This window comes from Salmo trutta, chromosome 19, assembly GCF_901001165.1.
Source record: "Salmo trutta chromosome 19, fSalTru1.1, whole genome shotgun sequence".
NCBI lineage: Eukaryota > Metazoa > Chordata > Actinopteri > Salmoniformes > Salmonidae > Salmo > Salmo trutta.
The window spans coordinates 34,191,753-34,214,371 of record NC_042975.1 but is presented as its reverse complement, the minus strand read 5'-3'; the positions used below and the strand labels follow the sequence as shown (position 1 = coordinate 34,214,371).

Genomic DNA, 22,619 nt, shown 5'->3' with positions numbered 1-22,619 from the left:
CTAGCAATCCCAGACAAACCCGAAGTAGTCTGAATACATTGCTGTCAAGTTATGAGTGCATTTCACAGAGTTTCAAAAGTGTTTGTCGTTTTGGAACTAAACTATTAATTTAATACATGAAACTATTTAGCTGTACTGAATAATGAATGTCATTTGACCCAATATCATGGCCATAGATTAGCAAATTAATCCTGATATGTATCGAATTACATTTTAAAACAGTTTAGATGTAATTGTAAAATATTTGCCTGCCCCTTAATATGGGGTTTTATTTTTGCAATAAATGTAATATATTTGTTATTTTATTTGTTTTACAAGTTATCAAGATATTGTTAAATGTAAATAAAAAAATAAAAAACAGTAGTTATTCTGTGACTTTAGCTAATATGCCTTCTTTTATTTTTGCCGTGGTATAGTTTCGGTATCAAGTATCATTTCGATATCGAGTATCGTGATACTAAACCCTGGTGTCGGTATCGAAGTAAAAAAAGATGGTATCGTGACAACACTTGTCCAGGTTAGTGTCCCGCTCCTTGAAAGTGGTAGCTCTTGCCTTTAGCTCAGTGCAAATGTTGCCTGTAATCCATGGGTTTTGGTTGGGCTATGTACTTATGGTCCCTATGGGGACGACGTCGTCAATGCACTTATTAATGAGGCCGGTGACTGATGTGGTAAACTCCTCAACGTTATCGGATGAATCCCAGAACATATTCCAGTCCTGTAGATTAGCATGCACTTCATCAGACCACTTGAGCGCATCACTGGTACTTCCTGTTTGAGTTTTTGCTTGGAAGCAGGAATCAGGAGGAGGGACGGCGAGGGAGAGCCTTGTATGAGTTTGTGTGTGTGGAGTAAAGGTGATCTAGAGTCTTGTTACCTCTAGTTGCACATGTGACATACTGGTAGAAATTAGGTAAAACAAATTTCAGTTTCCCTTAATTAAAAATCCCCGGTCACGAAAACTGTCACCTCTGGATGTGCATTTTCTAGTTTGCGCATGGCCCTATACAGCTCGTTGAGTGTGTGGTCATAGTGTAAGCATCGGTTTGTGGTGGTAAATAGACAGCTACGAAAAATACAGATTAAAAAAAACTCTTGGTAAATACGGTCTGCAGCTTATCATGAGGTATTCTAACCCAGGTGAGCAAAAACTTGAGACTTCCTTAACATTAGAGATCGCACCCCAGCTGATGTTAACAAAGGGACACACCACTTCCCCTCTCAGCTTAACAGAGGCTGCCGCCCGATGTTGACGAGGCATGGAAAAGCAGCTACAGTAGGTGTATATTATCCATGTCCTTGTTCAGCCACGACTCAGAGAAACACAGGATATGACAGTTGTTCAGGTCCCATTGATAAGACAGTCTCCAACGGAGCCCATCCAGTTTGTTCTCTAGTGATTGTACGTTCGACAACAAAACTGAGGGCACTGGTGGTCTAGATGCTCGACCACGTAGTCTAATCATCACACCTCTCTTTCGCCGCTTCCTCTTTCGAGTCCCGGGGATAAGGGCCTGGTCCAGGGTGAACATAACATCCAGAGCTGCCGACTCGTTGAAGTAGAAATATTCATCCAAATCAGGGTTAGTGATCGTTGTTCTGATGTCCAGAAGCTGTTTTCGGTCATAGGAAATGATGCCGGAAACATTACGTACAAAAAAAAAAAACACAATTTAAGAATTGTTCAGGAGCCCATAAGACTGCAGCTATCCACTGCAGTGCCATCTTGTAAGTTATTTTGCTTGTCTCTTGGGTTTTGTTTCTCAACATTTTCTTTGCAACTTTAGGTAGAAAACCAATTTCAGAACAATCTAAGATGATGGGTGTCATGCCTTGCTGAAATGACATGGAACGACTCACACACAAACACATGCACACACACACATACACTGCAACATGGACAAGTGCCACAGACAAGGACGAACTGGATGCCTCTTAACCCAAAAGGGACCACAAGCCTCCATTACTGCCAAATTATGACTGATTAAAGCGTGAGACCAAAGGGAAGGAGTTAGAAGGAGAGAGGGGATAAAGAGTACAACCGGAAAGGAGAGTGAAAATAATGAGAAAAAGCATGATAGCGAGAGAAAATGAAAAAAAGGCATGATACAATGATAGCGCAGAGAGAGAGATCGGTTCTCAGTGTTCTTAAACACCCGGCAATTCAATTAAGTGCTGACGGATGAGAGTTTATGGTGCAGTCAAGAGTGACCATCGCTCTGGCTGAGATTAATGACTCCTCACACACAGGAGAGAGGGAGGAGGAGAAGAGAGGAAGGAGAGTGGAAGAGGGAGACACGTCGAGGGCTGAGAGAGGGAGGAAGAGGAGGAAAAAAGAGGATAGGAAAATAGGGAGAAGAGAAGGAGGCGGGGAGAGTGAGGATAGAGGTCGAGGAAGAATTACGAGGAGGAAGAGATAATATGGTCATTGTGATTCAGCAGTATAATAGAAAGGGACAGAGGAGGAGGTAGCCAGGCTAGGGGTTTTATAGAGCAGAGAGATCATGTTCTTTTGTTTTCAGGACATTCATTCAAGTACACCCCACCTCCACCAAACCCTGGCTGCTAACAACAGCATGATCACAATTGGTTCCAGTAAAATAAATCCCATTCAGGGGCCTGATGAATACACACTGCGTGAACAAAACACACCTTCAGTCGTGGCCAAAAGTTTTGAGAATGACACAAATATACATTTTCACAAAGTCTGCTGCCTCAGTTTGTATGACGGCAATTTGCATATACTCCAGAATGTTATGAAGAGTGATCAGATGAATTGCAAAGTCCCTCTTTGCCATGCAAATGAACTGAATCCCCCAAAAACATTTCCAATGCATTTCAACCCTGCCACAAAAGGACCAGCTGACATCATGTCAGTGATTCTCTCGTTAACACAGGTGTGAGTGTTGACGAGGACAAGGCTGGAGATCACTCTGTCATGCTGATTGAGTTCGAATAACAGACTGGAAGCTTCAAAAGGAGGGTGGTGCATGGAATCATTGTTCTTCCTCTGTCAACCATGGTTACCTGGAAGGAAACACGTGCCCTCCTCATTGCTTTACACAATTAGGGCTTCACAGGCAAGGATATTGCTGCCAGTAAGATTGCACCTAAATCAGCCATTTATCGGATCATCAAGAACTTCAAGGAGAGAGGTTCAATTGTTGTGAAGAAGGCTTCAGGGCACCCAAGAAAGTCCAGCAAGAGCCAGGACCGTCTCCTAAAGTTGATTCAGCTGCGGGATCGGCGCACCACCAGTACAGAGCTTGCTCAGGAATGGCAGCAGGCAGGTGTGAGTGCATCTGCACGCACAGTGAGGCGAAGACTTTTGGAGGATGACCTGGTGTCAAGAAGGGCAGCAAAGAAGCCACTTCTCTCCAGGAAAAACATCAGGGACAGACTGATATTCTGCAAAAGGTACAGGGATTGGACTGCTGAGGACTGGGGTAAAGTCATTTTCTCTGATGAATCCCCTTTCCGATTGTTTGGGGCATCCGGAAAAAAGCTTGTCCGGAGAAGACAAGGTGAGCGCTACCATCAGTCCTGTGTCATGCCAACAGTAAAGCATCCTGAGACCATTCATGTGTGGGGTTGCTTCTCAGCCAAGGGAGTGGGCTCACTCACAATTTAGCCTAAGAACACAACCATGAATAAAGAATGGTACCAACACATCCTCCGAGAGCAACTTCTCCCAACCATCCAGGAACAGTTTGGTGACGAACAATGCCTTTTCCAGCATGATGGAGCACCTTGCCATAAGGCAAAAGTAATAACTAAGTGGCTTGGGGAACAAAACATCGATATTTTGGGTCCATGGCCAGGAAACTTCCCAGACCTTAATCCCATTGAGAACTTGTGGTCAATCCTCACTCAAGAGGCGGGTGGACAAAGAAAAACCCACAAATTCTGACAAAGTCCAAGCATTGATTATGCAAGAATGGGCTGCCATCAGTCAGGATGTGGCCCAGAAGTTAATTGACAGCATGCCAGGGCGGATTGCAGAGGTATTGAAAAAGAAGAGTCAACACTGCAAATATTGACTCTCTGCATCAACTTCATGCAATTGTCAATAAAAGCGTTTGACACTTATGAAATCGTTGTAATTATACTTCAGTATACTATAGTAACATCTAATAAAAATATCTAGAGACACTGAAGCAGCAAACTGTGTGAAAATTAATATTTGTGTCATTCTCAAAACTTTGGGCCACGACTGTAGACTCCCTGCCGCTGGGGTAGGCAACCCTGTTCCTGGAGTGCTACCGTCCAGTAAGTTTTTGTTCCATCCCTAATCTAGCGCACCTGATTCTAATAATTAGCTGGTTGATAATCTGAATCAGGTTAGTTACAACTGTGGTTGGAGCGAAAACCTACAGGAGGGAAGCTCTCCGGGAACAGGGTTGTAGAGACCTGGGCTAGAGACTCTACCTCAACTATACCCCCAAGTCCTCATCAACACAGAAACACACCTGTCAATCACAGCGCTGACACACACACACACACACACACACACACACACACACACACACACAGGAGAGCAACACTTCAGAGGGGAGAGGGGATTCTGGATTGTCAGTCTGCCAGCGTTTCTTTGTAAGAACACACGCGCACACACACATCTGGAGACATGAGGAGAATGTGTTCGTGGATAGGATGAGATGAGATTTTCAGGTTGACTGAGTGTGAAATATAGATAATGGCTTTGAGAAGGAAAGCAGAGGAGAGGCAGGGAAAGACTGAGGAGAGAGAAGAAAAGAGTACTTAAGTGTCTGCTCACGATCCAGTTTCATTAAATCACACACTTAACAAGATAGCAGTAGTGAGATCCAGACAGCTAATGCTGGCTTAATCAAATCCCCATTAGAAACCCCCATGGTGAGACATCTCATCATACTACATCCTCCCTGCATGAGTTATTATAAACTCACTTTTTATTGGCAATTCCATTTCATTTCCAAATGATGACTATCATTTAAATTGGTGGTCTAAAAAAAACACTGCATTGCAGTTCTGGTTCCCTCCAGTAGGAGATAGTGGCGCTATAGACATATTGCTATAGAGAGCAGCTGATTAATTCCCTGAAAAACAACCACAACAAACATTTAGCCTTCCTACTTAATAACACCTCACTTGGCTTTCGACATCCTACATACTTAAAAATGCAAACACAAAAAAAACCTAATTCATAAATTAATGCAAAATGTATGCAATGATTCACTCAATAAATAGCCCACTCAAATAATCAAACAAAATCCAAAGTAGGGAAGCAGCTCTCACACTACTGTAAAACACACCAAATTAACAGCCGTTCCATCTACACCACAGCTGAGCTTTACTACCATCCATCATAGATCAGCCCTGCTCATACACACACCTCAGCAGGAGTCCTACTCTATCGATTTTAAAGGGATAGTTCACCCAAATTACATTTTGATTTATGGACAAGTTTTGACAGCAATCCATGCTTTCATTTAGTTCTCTGGCACTGTTTTCAAATGCTAATGTTTTAGTATTTGTGGCACAAATACCATTCAAGTCATGGGACCAACATTAGCATTTTTCGCGCATCAATCCAATAAAAAATAACAATAGAAACTCAGTCACATAGATATTTGAACATGATGCGTGAAAAATTATAATATTGGTCCAATGACGTGAATGGGATTTGTGCCACAAACGCTAAACATTAGCAATTGAAAACTGTGCCAGCCACTGCCAGGGAAATTAAACCAAAGCCTAGATTGCTGTTATACCTTGTTCATACCTTGACTTCTAACAGAATAAGGAAACCAATGTGTCATTGTATTTTGGGAGAACTATCCCTTTAACTACACCACTGCCTCCTGTGACCACTGACCCATACACTGATGTTAGTGAAACATACACACACACAAACACACAGTGAGTGCCTGCTCCCTGTGTCTCAGGGAGCAGAGGAGTATGCAAAGCAGATGTCACATTGCCTGCTTCTAAAAATAACATGGGGTCATAGAGGCAGAAGGGTAGTGTGTTGGATCAGTGAGCCCGTCATTCGTGTTAGCATGCAATGGACCTCAGGAGTGACTCCTCAGGCCAGCACAGCGCTACAGGACACGCAACCGCAAGGGGGATGCTGCAGGGTGGAATGATCAGACTTAGTTTGATAGCACTTCATAACCACTCAATCAATACACACCTGACACATCCAATTCAAATGTGCACTGTGTTGGGATAATCAATCAAGAAATATATGAAAGACAAATCTCAACCTGCTAACAGTGTTGCTGCTCCCAAAAAGAGAATGTTCCGACAACACTTGTACCGTGAAATCAGACTATAAACTATTTTCCTGAGTGGAAATACCAAATCTCCTGAGTGGAATTAACCTCTCCACTCAAGTGTATTTATTCAGTCGTTAACTAATTTCCTGAAAAATGTATCAACCAGAATTCCCTGGGAGGAAATGTTTTCTTCGATAAACAGGAAATAATGCATCCTCTCTGCCAAGTCAATTGTCTCATTGTGTGTGTACGTGCATGCATGTGTGTGTTCACATGGCCCCATGCCTGATTTACACAAAAGCTGCAAGGGCACGTGGGTCACCCTGCAATCAGCTCATCTGTGAAATTAACCACAGGTCTTGACCTCTGTGAGTTTCACGAACTCAGTCGGGGTCTCAACTTACTGTTGAGAGTTAGAATAGTAGAATACACAAAGCACAATTTCTATACTTGGTTGTGCATCAGCAGTTCTCCTCTTGTTATATGCCACTCACTGACAGTCACTCAATTAGCCCATGTCAGTTAAAACAAAAGTGATAGGTAAATGCTGCTCTGCACTTTCCATGATCTCATCCTGAGTCATCCAGACCAGGGCAGGGTTCAGGGTATAAATTGTGTGACCAAGCACATCACCTCAGAGCAAGAGATGGGCTCTTCTCTGGCTCAGACCACTCCCGACTACAAAAAACTAACATTTCAGCTGGTATCGGTCTCATCACAGATCTCATAAACCGGGTCTAGGTCTGGGTCACCCTGCTCTAACTCACCTGAGTCTAGGGCTAATTGTCTGGAAAGAAATTGAAAAGCAGATATATTTATCAGTCTATAGGTTAATTTGCATCATTTAGTGGAATTAAACTGGCGCATTTGTACAGTATATTCTTTACGTATCTTATTTATCACACGTGTAAACCTACATTATACAGATACATAGCCTTTGAGTGGAAAATCTGTCAGACAACAGAAGAGCTGCTGTTGGTGCTGAAGCATCTTGTGGTGCTTTCAAGACAACTGGGAACTCCCAAAAAAAATATGGTCAAATCATGTCGTCCATAATAGGGATGCACGATATATCGGTGAACATATCGGAATCGGACGATATTAGCTAAAAATGCCAACATTGGTATCGGCCTGATGTCGAGTTTAACACCGATGTTAAAAACCGATGTCAAAGCTGCCGCGCATACCTATATAACATGACCTAATGACGCCAGGTAAATTTTTGCGCTACACGTGCAACACAGCATCCCTAACCTAGCCCACAATGTCTGCAGTGTGGATTGAGCAGTCAACAAGTCAAGCAGTCATTTGAAAGAGTAAGAACATTTCAGCGAGACAACTCAAAAGGCAAAATCAATTAAAGCCAAGATAATGGAATTCGTTGCCCTTGACAATCAACGGTTTCTTCTGTCATGGGTGATGTTGGCTTTCGCCGAGTGGTCGAGCACAGGTAAACACAAGCACGTGCGCTATTTTTCAGATGTTGCCCTACCGTAGTTACACAGTAATAGCGTCACTGCTATTAGCTTCACAACATGCTATGGAACACCGTTTGGGTCTTTGCGTGTCAAAAACGATACAGTAGCACTGCCAAAGCTGTACAAAAAAAAGTCTGCAAACAAGCAAACATCGGCCACGAACGATGTGTTACCAATAACGCGTTGGTAATAAAGCATTATTTGTTCGACCGCAACATCTGTGGTAGCTAGCGAGCACCAATACAACCAGCCTGAAAACAATGGCCAGTAGAAACTGCAGTCATTTTCATTATTCTAAGCAATGATTTAGAAATCCTTGTGAGTAAGTATTAGCTAGGTAGCCACTTGTTGTTCGCCTATTGAAATTGAACTTCAGTTCATGAAAATAAATAGCTAGCCAGCTACTTAACCCTGTTGGCCAAAGCTAACGTGATAAGCAGCCAGCTAGCGACATCTGGCAGTGAGGCTCGACCGGACCGGGTTATGTGTTGTGAAGCTAGCCACAATAAGGATTAGACACAATAGTGGAATTTGCAGCTTGCCTTCAAATAAAAGTATGTCATTGATAGTGATGGAAATGAATACAAATAGTAGAATTTTGCCATTCTTTTATTTTGAAGGCTAGCCGCAAAGTCCACTAATCCTTAATGTGGCTAGCTTCACATAGATGGGTCCGACCATCATTAATCAAAAATTAACTGTCTTGTAAATTAGGGATATTTTAGATGATGACACTTAGCTATATTGTTAGCTAGCGAACTATAGCTACTGAAACAGATGTCGTTTTGCTATGTTTTTGGGGAAGAACATTGTTTTCATCCATGAGCTAGCTAGCTTTTTTTTATGACCAGCACTGTAGGTGCGCGAGACAACTTTACCAGTATCGTAGCATATTTATCGATGAATCATTGTGACATATGAAATACGAGTTATAGTGTTATCAATGTGTAATAACTACGTAAAAAAATTTATGAACACGTTAAATTATTATGTGATGTGCAGTCATATTCAGATCCTGATTGGTCAACAAGCTTATTTATCTTTTTTGACACATTCCATAGACATCCTGGTTGAGAACGAAACGACTGAAGAAATGAACAACGAAACAACACAGCAAGTAAATGAAAGAAATAGGTTTTGATTATGTTTTACTGGTAATGGGGACATATGTAAATGCCAACAAAATAATTTTGGGGTCAGCGTGGTGTGTGTAACGTTTATTTAACTAAGCAAGTCAGTTAAGAACAAATTTTTCTTTACAATGACGGCCTAGCCGGCCGACGCTGGGCCAACTGTGTGCCGCCCTATGGGACTCCCAATCACGGCCGGATGTGATACAGCTTGGATTCGAACCAGGGACTGTAGTGACCACTCTTGCCTTAGACCGCTGTGTCCATGTGTGTGCGTGTTAAATAGTTAACTGTAATAGAATGCTTAAAACGGCACTAGAATTTTCAAATATCAGTATCGGTTTTTTTTGGCAAGGAAAATATTGTATATATCGGTATCGGCCAAAAACGTCACATCGGTGCATCACTAGTCCGTAATCTTCAGGTCAGAAAGTTAGAGCACTAGAAAGAGGCTTGAGTTACCGAGTTGGAATTCCAAGTTAGATGAACGTCCAAAACTATTTTTCCCAATCGAAGTTAGTTTTTTTCCCCAGTTCCTAGTTGTCTTTCCTAGTTCCCAGTCAGAAGTCTGGGATTTCTGAGTTCCCAGATGTTTTGAAAAGAGGCATAAAACAGCAACGGAAGGCAGGCTTTATCAGTGTCACAACACTTTGCAATGAGTTGGAGGCAGTATGCATTTTGAAAACATATACTTAATTGAATGTTTTAATACATATGAGGCATGTCCTTACCTTGCTTCAAAGTAGCCTATTAGATCCCCTGTCTTCTAAGGGGAGGGTTCAGATGATTCATTATGAGATTGGGGATTGGAGGCTTTGCACAAGGTGAGTGTGTGTCTGGGAGGACATGTGTGTTAGAGGGTTTGTGTGTAGGCCTACCTGTTGTGTGTGTGTGTGAGAGAGAGCGAGAATGAAACATTATGGTGCAAATGCCACTCCTAGTACGTATAGGCTAATTAGGTTTGTGTGTGTGGTCCCCTGGCTGCTGCAATCAGGCTCTGCCACTCTGAAATCCCTCAGATAAGGGGTGTGATTAAAGGGGTGCAGAAAGTATTGGGTGTGTGTCTGTTAATTTGTAGCCAATGATAAACCCCATCAGGAAGCCAGGCAGTTGAGTGCAGGCAATGTATAGTGTGTGTAAACAACAACAAACCGCAGAGAAACCGGTCGAGAATAGATGGACTCCTACCCAAAATAAACTGTCGGTCCATGCAGGCAGGAAGGCAGGCCTGGGGCTCCTCATATCCATGTCTAATCCCATTACACAGTGTGGCCGCTGCAGGCCAAACGCAGAGACTGTTAGAACACTAACACCAGGAGAGAGGAGAGGACTTGGCTGGAAAAAGTCCAAAAGACATTAAAAGTAGTTACATAAAACAGAGCTCACTGGATAGAGGATATCCAAAAAGCCAATCAGAGATGAAGCCTAAACATTGAGCTGCTCCTGAGGAAATGGACGTGCATAAAAACACCATATAACACATGTAAGTGCAGCGGAGCAGTGGGCTGCAGCTTTAGAGAAGGTAAACACAGCCATTCTGAGGAACCATTACCGGTAGAACAAGAGCTGTAATGTCTAGGTTTGGATCCTGTGCTGTTGTCTGTCATAGGGATTAGAGGTCGACCGTTTAATCGGAATGGCCGATTAATTAGGGCCGATTTCAAGTTTTCATAACAATCAGTATTTTTTTTGTTGTTGTACACCTTTATTTAACTAGGCAAGTCAGATTAAGAACACATTCTTATTTTCAATGACGTCCTAGGAACGGGGGTTAACTGCCTTGTTCAGGGGCAGAACAACAGATTTTTACCTTGTCACCTCGGGGATTCGTTTTTGCAACCTTCCGGTTACTAGTCCAACGCTCCCACCACCTGCCTTACATTGCACTCCACGAGGAGCCTGAGTGGCAAGCTGACTACCTGTTACGCGAGGGCAGCAAGAAGCCAAGGTAAGTTGCTAGCTAGCATTAAACTTATCTTATAAAAAACTATCAATCTTAACATAATCACTAGTTAAACTAGTAATATCATCAACCATGTGTAGTTATCTAACGTGTCCTGCGTTGCATATAATCGATGCGGTGCCTGTTAATTTGTCATCGAATCACAGCCCACTTCGACAAACGGGTGATGATTTAACAAGCGCATTTGCGAAAAAAGCACTGTCGTTGGACCAATGTACCTAACCATAAACATCAATGCCTTTCTTTAAAATCAATACCTGCATATTTAGTTCATATTGCCTGCTAACATGAATCTCTTATAACTAGGGAAGTTGTGTCACTTCTCTTGCGTTCCGTGCAAGCAGTCAGGGTATATACAGCAGTTTGGGCCGCCTGGCTCGTTGTGAACTGTGTGAAGCCCAATTATTCCTAACAAAGGCCGTAATTAATTTGCCAGAATTGTACATAATTAGGACATAACATTGAAGGTTGTGCAATGTAACAGGAATATTTAGACTTAGGGATGCCACCCGTTAGATAAAATACGCAACGGTTCTGTATTTCACTGAAATAATAAACGTTTCGTTTTCGAAATGATCGTTTCCGGATTCGACCATATTAATGACCAAAGGCTCGTATTTCTGTGTGTTATTATGTTATAATTAAGTCTACGATTTGATATTTGATAGAGCAGTCTGACTGAGCGATGGTAGGCAGTAGCATGCTCGTGAGCATTCATTCAAACAGCACCTTTGTGCGTTTGCCAGCAGCTCTTCGCAATTCTTCAAGCATTGCGCTGTTTATGACTTCAACCCCCGAGATTAGGCTGGTGTAACCGATGTGAAATGGCTGGCTAGTTAGCAGGGTGCGCGCTAATAGCGTTTCAAACGTCACTCGCTCTGAGACTTGGGAGTGGTTGTTCCCCTTGCTCTACATGGGTAATGCTGCTTCGAGGGTGGCTGTTGTCGATGTGTTCCTGGTTCGAGCCCAGGTAGGAGCGAGGAGAGGGACGGAAGCTATACTGTTACACTGGCAATACTAAAGTGCCTATAAGAAAATCCAATAGTCAAAGGTATATGAAATACAAATCGTATAGAGAGAAATTGTCCTATAATTCCTATAATAACTACAACCTAAAACTTCTTACCTGGGAATATTGAAGACTCATGTTAAAAGGAACCACCAGCTTTCATATGTTCTCATGTTCTGAGCAAGGCACTTAAACGTTAGATTTCTTACATGGCACATATTGCACTTTTACTTTCTTCTCCAACACTTTGTTTTTGCATTATTTAAACCAAATTGAACATGTTTCATTATTTATTTGAGGCTAAATTGATTTTATAGATGTATTATATTAAGTTAAAATAAGTGTTCATTCAGTATTGTTGTAATTGTCATTATTACAAAACATTTTTTTTTAAATAATAAAAAATCGGCAGATTAATCGGAATCGGCTTTTTTCCGGTCCTCCAATAATCGGTATCGGCGTTGAAAAAGCATAATCGGTCAACCTCTAATAGGGATACCTGTCTCCAGTGGAGGCTAGAGAGGGTTAAGGCTTCTACTAGGATTGGCACAATTAGCATATAACTGACGGTTATGGATGAAGACTGTCATGAAAATAAAATAACCGTCATAATAACAAATAGAAATAGAATGAATAGAACAGGCTTGGAACCTCTGACCCTGGCAATTTGACTGGTAAAATCATGGGTACAATCGCAATGGCTGTCTGGTATTGCGAAGCAATCAACTCAAATCAAATTTTATTTGTCACATGCGCCGAATACAACAGGTGTAGACCTTTCAGTGAAATGCTTACTTACAAGCCCTTAACAATCCTTTTTTTGTAGGTATTTTCTTAAAACAGCAAGGGATAAGAAAAGCAAATAATTAAAGTGCAGCAATAAATAAAAATAGCGGGGCTATATATAGGGGGTACCAGTACAGAGTCAATGTGCGGGTGCATCGGTGTCGAGGTAATAGAAGTAATATGTACATGTAGGTAGAGTTATTAACGTGACTATGCATAGATAATAACAGTGGATAGCAGCAGGGTAGAAGGAGTGGGGGGGACAGTGCAAATAGTCTGGGTAGCCATTTGATTAGCTGTTCAGGAGTCTTATGGCTTGGGGGTAGAAGCTGTTTAGAAGCCTCTTGGACCTAGACTTGGCACTCCGGTACCGCATGCCGTGCGATAGCAGAAAGAATCATCTATGACTAGGGTGGCTGGAGTCTGACAATTTTTTGGGCCTTCCTCTGACACCGCCTGGTATAGAGGTCCTGGATGGCAGGAAGCTTGACCCCGGTGATGTACTGGGCCGTACACACTACCCTCTGTAGTGCATTGCAGTCGGAGGCCGAGTAGTTGCCGTATTAGGCAGTGATGCAACCCGTCAGGATGCTCTTGATGGTGCAGCTGTAGAACCTTTTGAGGATCTGAGGACCCAAGTCTCCTGAGGGGGAATAGGTTTGTCGTGCCTGTCTTGGAGTGCTTGAACCATGTTAGTTTGTTGGTGATGTGGACGCCAAGGAGCTTGAAGCTCTCAACCTGCTTCACTACAGCCCTGTCGATGAGAATGGGGGCATGCTCGGTCCTCCTTTTCCTGTAGTCCACAATCATTTCCTTTGTCTTGATCAAGTTGAGGGAGAGGTTGTTGTCCTTGCACCACACAGTCAGGTCTCTGACCTCCTCCCTATAGGCTGTCTCATCGTTATCGGTGATCAGGCCAAGCACTGTTGCGTCATCGGCAAACTTAATGATGATGTTAGAGTGTCGTGCCTGGCTGTGCAGTCATGAGTGAACAGGGAGTACAAGAGGGGACTGAGCACGCATCCCTGAGGGGCCCCCGTGTTGAGGATCAGCATAGCGGATGTGTTACCTATCCTTACCACCTGGGGGCAAAGCGTCAGGGAGTCCAGGATCCAGTTGCAGAGGGAGGTGTTTAGTCTCAGGGTCCTTGGCTTAGTGATGAGCTTTGAGGGCACTATGGTGTTGAACGCTGAGCTGTAATCAATGAATAGCATTCTCACATAGGTGTTCCTTTTGTCCAGGTGTGAAAGGGCAGTGTGGAGTGCAATAGAGATTGCATCATCTGCGATCTGTTGGTGCGTTATGCAAATTGGAGTGAGTCCAGTTTCAGGGATAATGGTGTTGGCGTGAGCCATAAGGTCTTATGCACATCGGCTGCAGAGAGCATGATCACACTGTCGTCTGGAACAGCTGATGATTTCATGCATGTTTCGGTGTTACTTGCCTCGAAGCGAGCATAGAAGTTATTAAGCTCGTCTGGTAGGCTTGTGTCACTGGTCAGCTCTCGGCTGTGCTTCCCTTTGTAGTCTGTAATAGTTTGCAAGCCCTGCCACATCCAACGAGCGTCAGAGCCGGTGTAGTAGGATTCCATCTTAGTCCTGTATTGACGCTTTGCCTGTTTGATGGTTCGTTGGAGGGCATTGCGGGATTTCTTATAAGCTTCCGGGTTAGAGTCCCACTCCTTGAAAGTGGCAGCTCTACCCTTTAGCTCAGTGCGTATGTTGCCTGTAATCCATGGCTTCTGGTTGGAGTATGTACGTACAGTCACTATGGGGACGACATCATCGATGCACTTATTGATGAAGCCAGTGACTGATGTGTTGTACTCCTCAATGCCATCAGAAGAATCCCGGAACATTTTCCAGTCTGTGCTTGCAAAACAGTCCTGTAGTTTAGCATCTGCTTCATTTGACCACTTTTTTATAGACCGATTCACTGGTGCTTCCTGCTTTAATAATTTTCATGGTAATGTGCATTGTTCATTCAAAAGATGTTAACTGATGTGGCTCAAGCAATGGAATGTGTTCTTTGGTTGATTAAACTAAACTGACATTACAATCACAGCACATATTTTAGCACATATTTTACTTCCTGCTTTGCTCCTATGGGTACACTCGCAAAGACCGCCAGTCCACCCTTTATGCCAATATTTGCATGGATGGGGACGCTCGTTTTATTCATTCTATTTCTAACGCAGCACATGCAGTAATTTTTTTTTTTTTTTGCTATTCGAATAGTATTAAGGTGACGCGGTCATTTGTCTGGCCAATTATCGTCGTCCAAAACTCCATGACTGTCACAGCCTTAGTTTCTATGTTGGTACTACTGAGAAATGAGGGCTGAAGATTGTTTCACTGATTACTGGTAGGCAGGGATCCACACAGCCCTCAAACGCTAGTCTCTGCAGGCCTGGGTGCTGCGCCAGAAGCCTTAACACCCCACAGAAAACATCTGAGGACAAATAACTGCCTGTATATCCATCCACCACATTACGGACCCAGCCCTTCGTCTCTTTATACCCCCTTCTCGCTCTTCATCACTCTCTGACACAGCCTTTAGCCTCTCCCAGAGAAAGAGAGGATGAAGCAGGGATCATCTTTGACAGGATTGTAGCACCACAGAGCATGGAAACAACTTTAATGCCTCCGTAATGCAATCAGAGCACCATTACAGAGCAGGAGCGGCTACTTGCCTGACTGACAGAGAGAGGAGATACAAGAGCTGCTGTGTGTTTCACACTACTCTAAAGAAGAGAGCTTGACTGAATGGGTTCAAGCAAGCATGAATGAGGGTAGTGAGAGCCAATGTAATTGTACACATGAAACCTGCTCTGTTTAGAATGTGGGAATCCAAAGGGTGCATCAATGTGTATGTTGTCATCTGATCTGTGTGTGTATTATGAGGCTGTAGTCACCATGTAAAGTGTGCAAGCGTCAGGGTGTGTTTGTTTGTATGTGTTTACTTTGCTGTTTTTCACACAGTTAAGTTTACCTCAATCGCTCCACTCAGTGACCTCTGACCCTCAGGACCCTGGGATATTGAGCAATAAGAGTGATGATATTTGCACCATTGAACATCTTGATTTCACAACTTTTTAAGGTCCTTTGATCATTCAAGACCGTGTGAATGATTAAGCTGATTTACAGAATGCACTGTTGATGATTCACTCAAAGTCAATGACAACACATTTGGCCCTTATGACAACACAACATACTTTATCTGACAGTAATGTTAGTTCAGACAAAGGCTTCTTGTACTTTGCCAGGCATTATTGAATGTTGTGGTCCGTTCAATTCTGATCTTCTCTGACAATTACATGACAAGTGACTAACCATGATGACAACACAATATAGATCAGAACTAGCTGCTTCACTGTTGCAGTGAATAATATACACTTGTAGTGACCCCTGTGTGGCAACAACTCCTAAACCTTCTCTGCTTAGTTCGAACACACTTTGTTTGTTTCAGATTAATGTATAGCTAAGTACACAAGTACAATATACCAGAAGAGATCTGATGGGACAGACGCGACAGCCTGGAGATTTACAAACCTGCATCATCATCATCATCATCATCCCAACATCAACATGTTTTGATCTCAGGAGGAGAGCCCACGAGGTGCTCGCACACCTACTTGTCAAAGTGAGCGCGAGCTAAGTAGCTAGGCTAGCTACTACATGGCAATAACACGCTAGCTAGTCATGTAACTGCATATTTCGGCTTCAACGCATGTCTGTCTTTATTTACCTTACAAGGAAACGGTAGAGTAGAAGCAACTTTTTCCATAGCCAAGTTCCTGATGCTCGGGGTGAGAGGGCCGCGACAAGTCGGACAACAACTCAGCTTTTGACGACATTGGTTGCAAACTAGATGTCCAGCCTGGCATTGCAGAATCGGTGGCAGAACGTAGTCAAAACAAACCGGGCACTCGAACAAGGCTGTAAGTTCAGCAGATTGCCCAGGTAGCGATGCTGAGGGCAAGGCAATAGCAGCGACAGGTAGAGCCGAGCCAGACCCGGCCACAACTCCTACTCCGGCGGCTGCAGCTGAGGCAGCAGCTCCTCCCGAACCGCCGTGCTTTCCTCCGCCTGCTTTCCCGGAGCCGAGTCCTCCGCCCCCACCGCCCGCAGAGGACGGACGGCTCATATCGATTAGTTCAGTTCTTTTGGATAAACCCAGCGCGGAGTTTGAAGCCCAGATTCCTGTTTACGCACTCCTCTGAGTGGCATTCAGACTACGCTCCAAGAAATCTCCAAGCCCCCGGGGACAGAACATGGTGTCTGTGTTTGACAGAAAGCAGAAAGCCCATTGGAGAGCATGGTTTGGACTGACAGCTTCTGCACCAATTAGAAAGTGAGCCTGGGTGGTTACGTAATGCGCACTGTGTACACGCAAGAGTACAACACAACGGACATGTTGACATGTAGTCACAGATTAGAGTCTAAACCTTAATAAGTGTGAATTGTTTGCTGTTAAAGACGGTGTGATACCTTCTGTATGCAATATTCCAGTCAAGGAAAAAGTAACATACCTTGGGATTACCATGTCTAAGGATCAACAGGAAAGATGCTCATGAAATGTTATACCTATTATTGAAAAAAACAAAAAGAAGTTGAACCATTGGTTACAGAGGGATTTATCCTTGAAAGGTCGAGTATTGCTTTCTAAAGCTGAAGGTATCTCCAGACTTACTTATGCAGCCCAGTCCCTATATCTTGACAACAAACTAGGTAAAGTGGTTGACCAGGTGCATTTCAACTTCATCTGGACAACTCGTACACATTATATTAGGCAATCTGTCTTTATGAACTCATGAATATGGTGGCCTCAATTTTATATATTTTCCTACTTTGAATAACACGTTTAAGATAAATTGGGCTAAACATTTTTAAAGAATCCAACTTCAATTTGGAATTTCATCCCTCATTATATCTTCTCCCGTTTTGGTGGCCTCAATTTTATGTTACTTTGTAACTATAACATTAATAAGATTCCTGCAAAATTATCTGCTTTTCATAGACAAGTATTCATAGCGTGGTCGTTAATATATAAGCATAATTTTTCCCGCATAGGTATTTCATTTGGAACAATAAGGACATTTTGTATAGAAACAAGTCTTTCTTTTTTAAGAACTGGTTCAATAATCATATCCTGCTGGTGAGTCAACTTTTTAATGCAGAAAGATTGTTACTCAATTATGAGGAATGTTTTATCTTGTTACAATATCCCTGTAACACCTAGAGAGTTCTCCATAGTCTTTGATGTTATTCCATCTGGAACTCTCATGTTATTTAGAGGTGTAGCCAGACCTCACCTTCTTGACCTATCCTCGCTTAATCCAGTTGACTCTCCAATAGGGAAAATATGTTTCTCTTTGGTCCCTCAGAACAACAGATCTATACATGCTTTATTTCAAAGGGATATTGTATCCATTCCTTATTTCACAAGTTACTGGAATACATTGGTCACTAATATCTGTTGGAAAAAAGTTTGGTTATTACAACACAAATACTTGCTTGTTAACAAGGTCAAAGAGGTCTCTTTCAGAATGATCCATAAGTATTACCCTGTGAATCATTACCTGAAGAAACTCAAAAAAGACATTAACATTGATTGTACTTTTGTGTTGAGCATCCAGAAACAGTTTCACATTTATTTTGGCATTGTAAAACAATTATGGAAAGATATTCACAGTTTTATAATTGTTAATATTCTTGATGACGTTTGTTTTTTCATGGGAGAATGTGCTGCTCGGTTTCCTTAACTATAATAAAGATAAAGAAAAACAATTTTACCTCATAAATCTAATTGTGCTAATGGGAAAATGTCATATTCATAAGTGTAAATTCACGAATAAAAAAACACTCTTCCATGTTTTCTATAAGGAATTTGAGCAGTACATTAAGACCATTCTACATTCTTCTAATAAGAAAGCTGTTAAAACAATCAATATGGGTGTTTCTTTTAAGGTCTTTGTATAATCTGTAATTTGTTGTACCCCCTAGCATATGTTATCATTGTCTATTTATGTACTTATTGTATGTGTACAGACTTTTCTACATTGGTAATAAAAAATGTAATAACAAAATGTAAAAAATAGTCACAGATATAACCTTTTTTTATTTTTTTATTAAACATGCAAAACAAAAAAAACAGAACAGCCAGAGGGATTCCAAAAAGAAATAAGAAAGAGAAAAAAAATACAAATCCGCATTATATCAATTCAAATACAGACATGGAGCGAATACATTTTTAAGGCATTTTGTTTTGTATACGTTTTAATGATTCTAAATAGTTTTCCAAGTCAGATAAAAACATTTTAAGAAAAGGGTATTTTTCTTCATAAATGTTGATTTGTGTATGAAAAACATTCCTAATAAAATAAAGAGATTTATGATATACTCACGTTCAATTGTAGAATCAGTATAGTAAAATAATATGTCAAACTTGGTTGTATGCATTTTGTTGCCAAGATTTAATTTTACATGATTTCAGAACACTTCACTATGTAAACAATGACAGAATAAGTGTTCAATAGATTTAGTTTCTAGTTCACAAAAACTGCATTCACTGGTAACATCAGGTATATATTTAGAAATCAAGCTATTACACGGATAGACTCTATGGATAATCTTAAAGGAGATCTCCTTTACTTTATTGGTCACCATATATTTGTGTGGAGTGAGCCAAGCACAGCGCCAGTTTACATCAAACGATGAAGCCCAACAAAATATCACAGAGGGAATAGACTTCCTGTAGAAAATATCCCTTAATAAACTAATGTTGAATTTCTTATCTAGTAAACCTATGTCATTCACCTGGATATGGCTTACAATAGGAGATATTCCAAATATACAATATTCTGAAGCAAAGATTTTATCCCACTAGATATATATAGCTTTTATAACAGTGTCATATTCCTTGCTTGAAACCTCAAAGTTGTATCTTTCCATAAATTCTCTCCGTGTAAATAGATTCCCACTAATACTAACTAATTTGCTGACAAGGACAATGTTTTTCGAGCACCAGTTATGGTAAAATAACATCTTGTTTCTATGTAAAATTGACCCATTATTCCATATAAAACATCTATGAGGTGAAAAGTTGTGTTTATATAGCAAAACCCAGCACATTAAAGCCTGCTTGTGAAAAGCTGCCAATTTCACAGGAAGTTTACCCACAATATAGGGACATTGTAGCTAAAAATGAAGCCCTCCGAGCTTCTGAAAAACATAATAATGTATAATATTCCAGAAACTATTAGGATTTTTTAAGTACCTTTTAACCCAGTTGACTTTTGATATCTGATTAAAGAGAGTGAAGTCAGACATTTAGACCGCCATCACAAACCCTGTTGGTGATAACATCTCTTTTTATCTTATGTGGCTTGTTTTTCCATATGAAGTTGTACAATAGCCTATCTAAGGTACAGCAAGTGGATTTGGGAATGTCAATAGATGAAAAAAGATAGGATGCACGAGATAGCCCCTCAGCTTTGGATAAAAGCACCCTTCCTTGAAGACTTAAATCTCTCCCTAACCATGAGGATACTTTTTTTGACAGATTCAGTTACAGGGCTCAAATGAAAATCATTCATAGTCTTAAGATTTTTGGTGATCTTTACATTGACAGCTCCTTTCAGAACAAACATCTCACATTTGAAAATATTTAATACCAAGCCTGAGATTTTGGAGAACTGCTTCATAATATCCAATGCTAATCTAGTTTGTGACATTTTTCAAAAAAAGTGAGGTGTCATCCACCAGTTGGGATATCTTGATCTCTCTGGCCTGGAATGTAATGCTTTCAAATTGACTTTGATAAACTAATGAGCATAAGATTTGAGATACTAACAAAAATAAAAAAAGGTGAGATTGGACAACCTTGTCGTATTCCTCTGTAAATGTTAAACCTTGAGGATGTTCCATGACAGAGTTTGATACAGCTATTGCCACCATTATACAGAGTTCTAATAGCATCACCAAAAAATATGACCAAACTTCTAATGCTTAAGACAATCAAAGATAAAATTGTGACTTACGGTATCAAACACTTTCTGAAAATCAAAAAATAAGATAACAGGGAAGTCATCCAATAGATCACAATACTCAACCAAGTCTAACACCAGCCTCAGATTATTAGATATATGGCGACCTTTCGTAAACCCTGATGGATATTCATCCATCAGATCATTCAAGCAAGACTTTAACCTTTTCACAAAGATTGAGGCTATAATTTTGTAGTCGTTAGTTATGAGTGTGATTGGATGCCAATTATCAATATTTAAGAGATCCTTGTGTAGTTTAGGTATAAGAGTAATAACCCCTTGCTTCAGAGAGGCAGGTAGTTCTCCCTTCTTGAAAGCCTCCTTAAAGGTTTCAAGTAAAAATTTTGCTATTTCTTCAGAGAAGGTTTTGTAAAATTCAGAGGTTGATCCATCACAACCTGGAGATTGACTACAAGACCAATTGAATTCTTCACTAACCGAGTTAACATTCTCTATAGAATCAAGGAGATCCTTAGAGTCACTCAAATTGTTATCTAAGGAGTAAAGATTCGCATAAAACTTAGTGGTAAAGTCTGATAACAACTCTCTATCCTCAGTGGTAACCCATTAATCTTAAATTTCCGAAGTGTGTTGAGTTCCCCTCTAGTCTTTTCCAAATGAAGAAAAGTATCTATTGTTCTTTTTGACTTTTTCAAGCCATTGTTTTCTGGATCTTATGAAGGCTCTTCTAGCCTTTTCCTCATAAAATGTATCTACTTGATTCTGTAAATCATTCAATTTAGCTTTCTCATTAAGATCAAGATGCTCAATCTCTGTGATATCTGCAATTGTCTTAAAGAGTTCAGCTACCTCACGTCTCCTTCTTAAAGCAAGCTGTTTTCCATAAGTAATACAGGCTGAGCGGATAAAAAAATTCAGCAGTATATTTATATTTCCCATATTCTGCATTAGATGTAGCTAAATTCCAGGAAACAGAAATTAGATTCTTAATCACATTTTTTTAAATCAGCATGCAATAGCAATGAGTTATTTAATTTCCAATATTTATTATCATCATAACTGCTCATTCTTACACATTCTTACATTCTTAAGTACACACAGATAGAACCTACCTCAGTGTAAAATCTTTGATGTAGTTTTCTTCTTTGAATTTTTATTGGGGGATCCCAACCAACGTTTCAGATGCATATACCGCCACCTACTGCCCTGGAGAGTGAGGCCGGCCTCATATTACTATCCTACAGTATATTCTCCTACCGAGCCCTTTACTGATAAAATAGCATAAATCCCTACAAACCGCCCTCATCCCATCTACCCACCCAAAATACCACCTAAACCCCATCCCTGTCCAAAGTCATACAATTCACAATAGGAGAGAGTGAGGTAAGTTGAGCCAAAGGGTTAGTTAACCAAAAGGTTAGTTGAGCCACCCCCTGTTTCTAGGAAACCATACACAAAATGAATCATACAACCAAATATTTAAGAAGAGGTCTTAATTTCATTGAGTCTGTGATGGAAAAAGTGGTAAGCAAGTTTGACTTTGTGATGCAAAATGCAAATCAATTTATAACATTTTTGACATGCGTTTTTCTGGATTGTTTTGTTGTTATTCTGTCTCTCACTGTTCAAATAAACCTACCATTAAAATTATAGACTGATCATTTCTTTGTCAGTGGGAAAATGTACAAAATCAGCAGGGGATCAAATACTTTTTTCCCTCACTGTAAGTAATGTAACATTTCCGTCATTTGTTTTGCCTTGTAATTATGGGGTGTTGTGTAGATTGATTAGGGGGAAAAAACAATTTATTCAATTTTAGAATAAGGCTGTAACCGAACAAAATGTGGAAAAAGTCAAGGGGTCTGAATACTTTCCGAATGCACTGTAGGTATTCCTCTTATCTAGGTGGATGAGGTTAGTGTTGAGTGCAATTGAAATTTCATCGTCTATGGATCTGTTGGGGCGGTATGCAAATTGGAGTGGGT

The 22,619-nt window shown here is 41.0% G+C and overlaps 1 protein-coding gene across 1 annotated transcript in view; it reads right to left on the bottom strand.

Annotated features, from left to right (window-relative positions):
• siah2l (seven in absentia homolog 2 (Drosophila)-like) overlaps positions 1–17,605 on the bottom strand; it is a 40,014-nt gene extending 22,409 nt beyond the window's left edge. Inside the window, exon 1 of the mRNA XM_029700585.1 lies at positions 16,374–17,605. Within this exon, the coding sequence (XP_029556445.1) occupies positions 16,374–16,772 (399 nt within the window). The 5' untranslated portion in view covers positions 16,773–17,605. The remainder of the gene's footprint in view (positions 1–16,373) is intronic.
• Between the last annotated feature and the right edge of the window lie 5,014 nt (positions 17,606–22,619).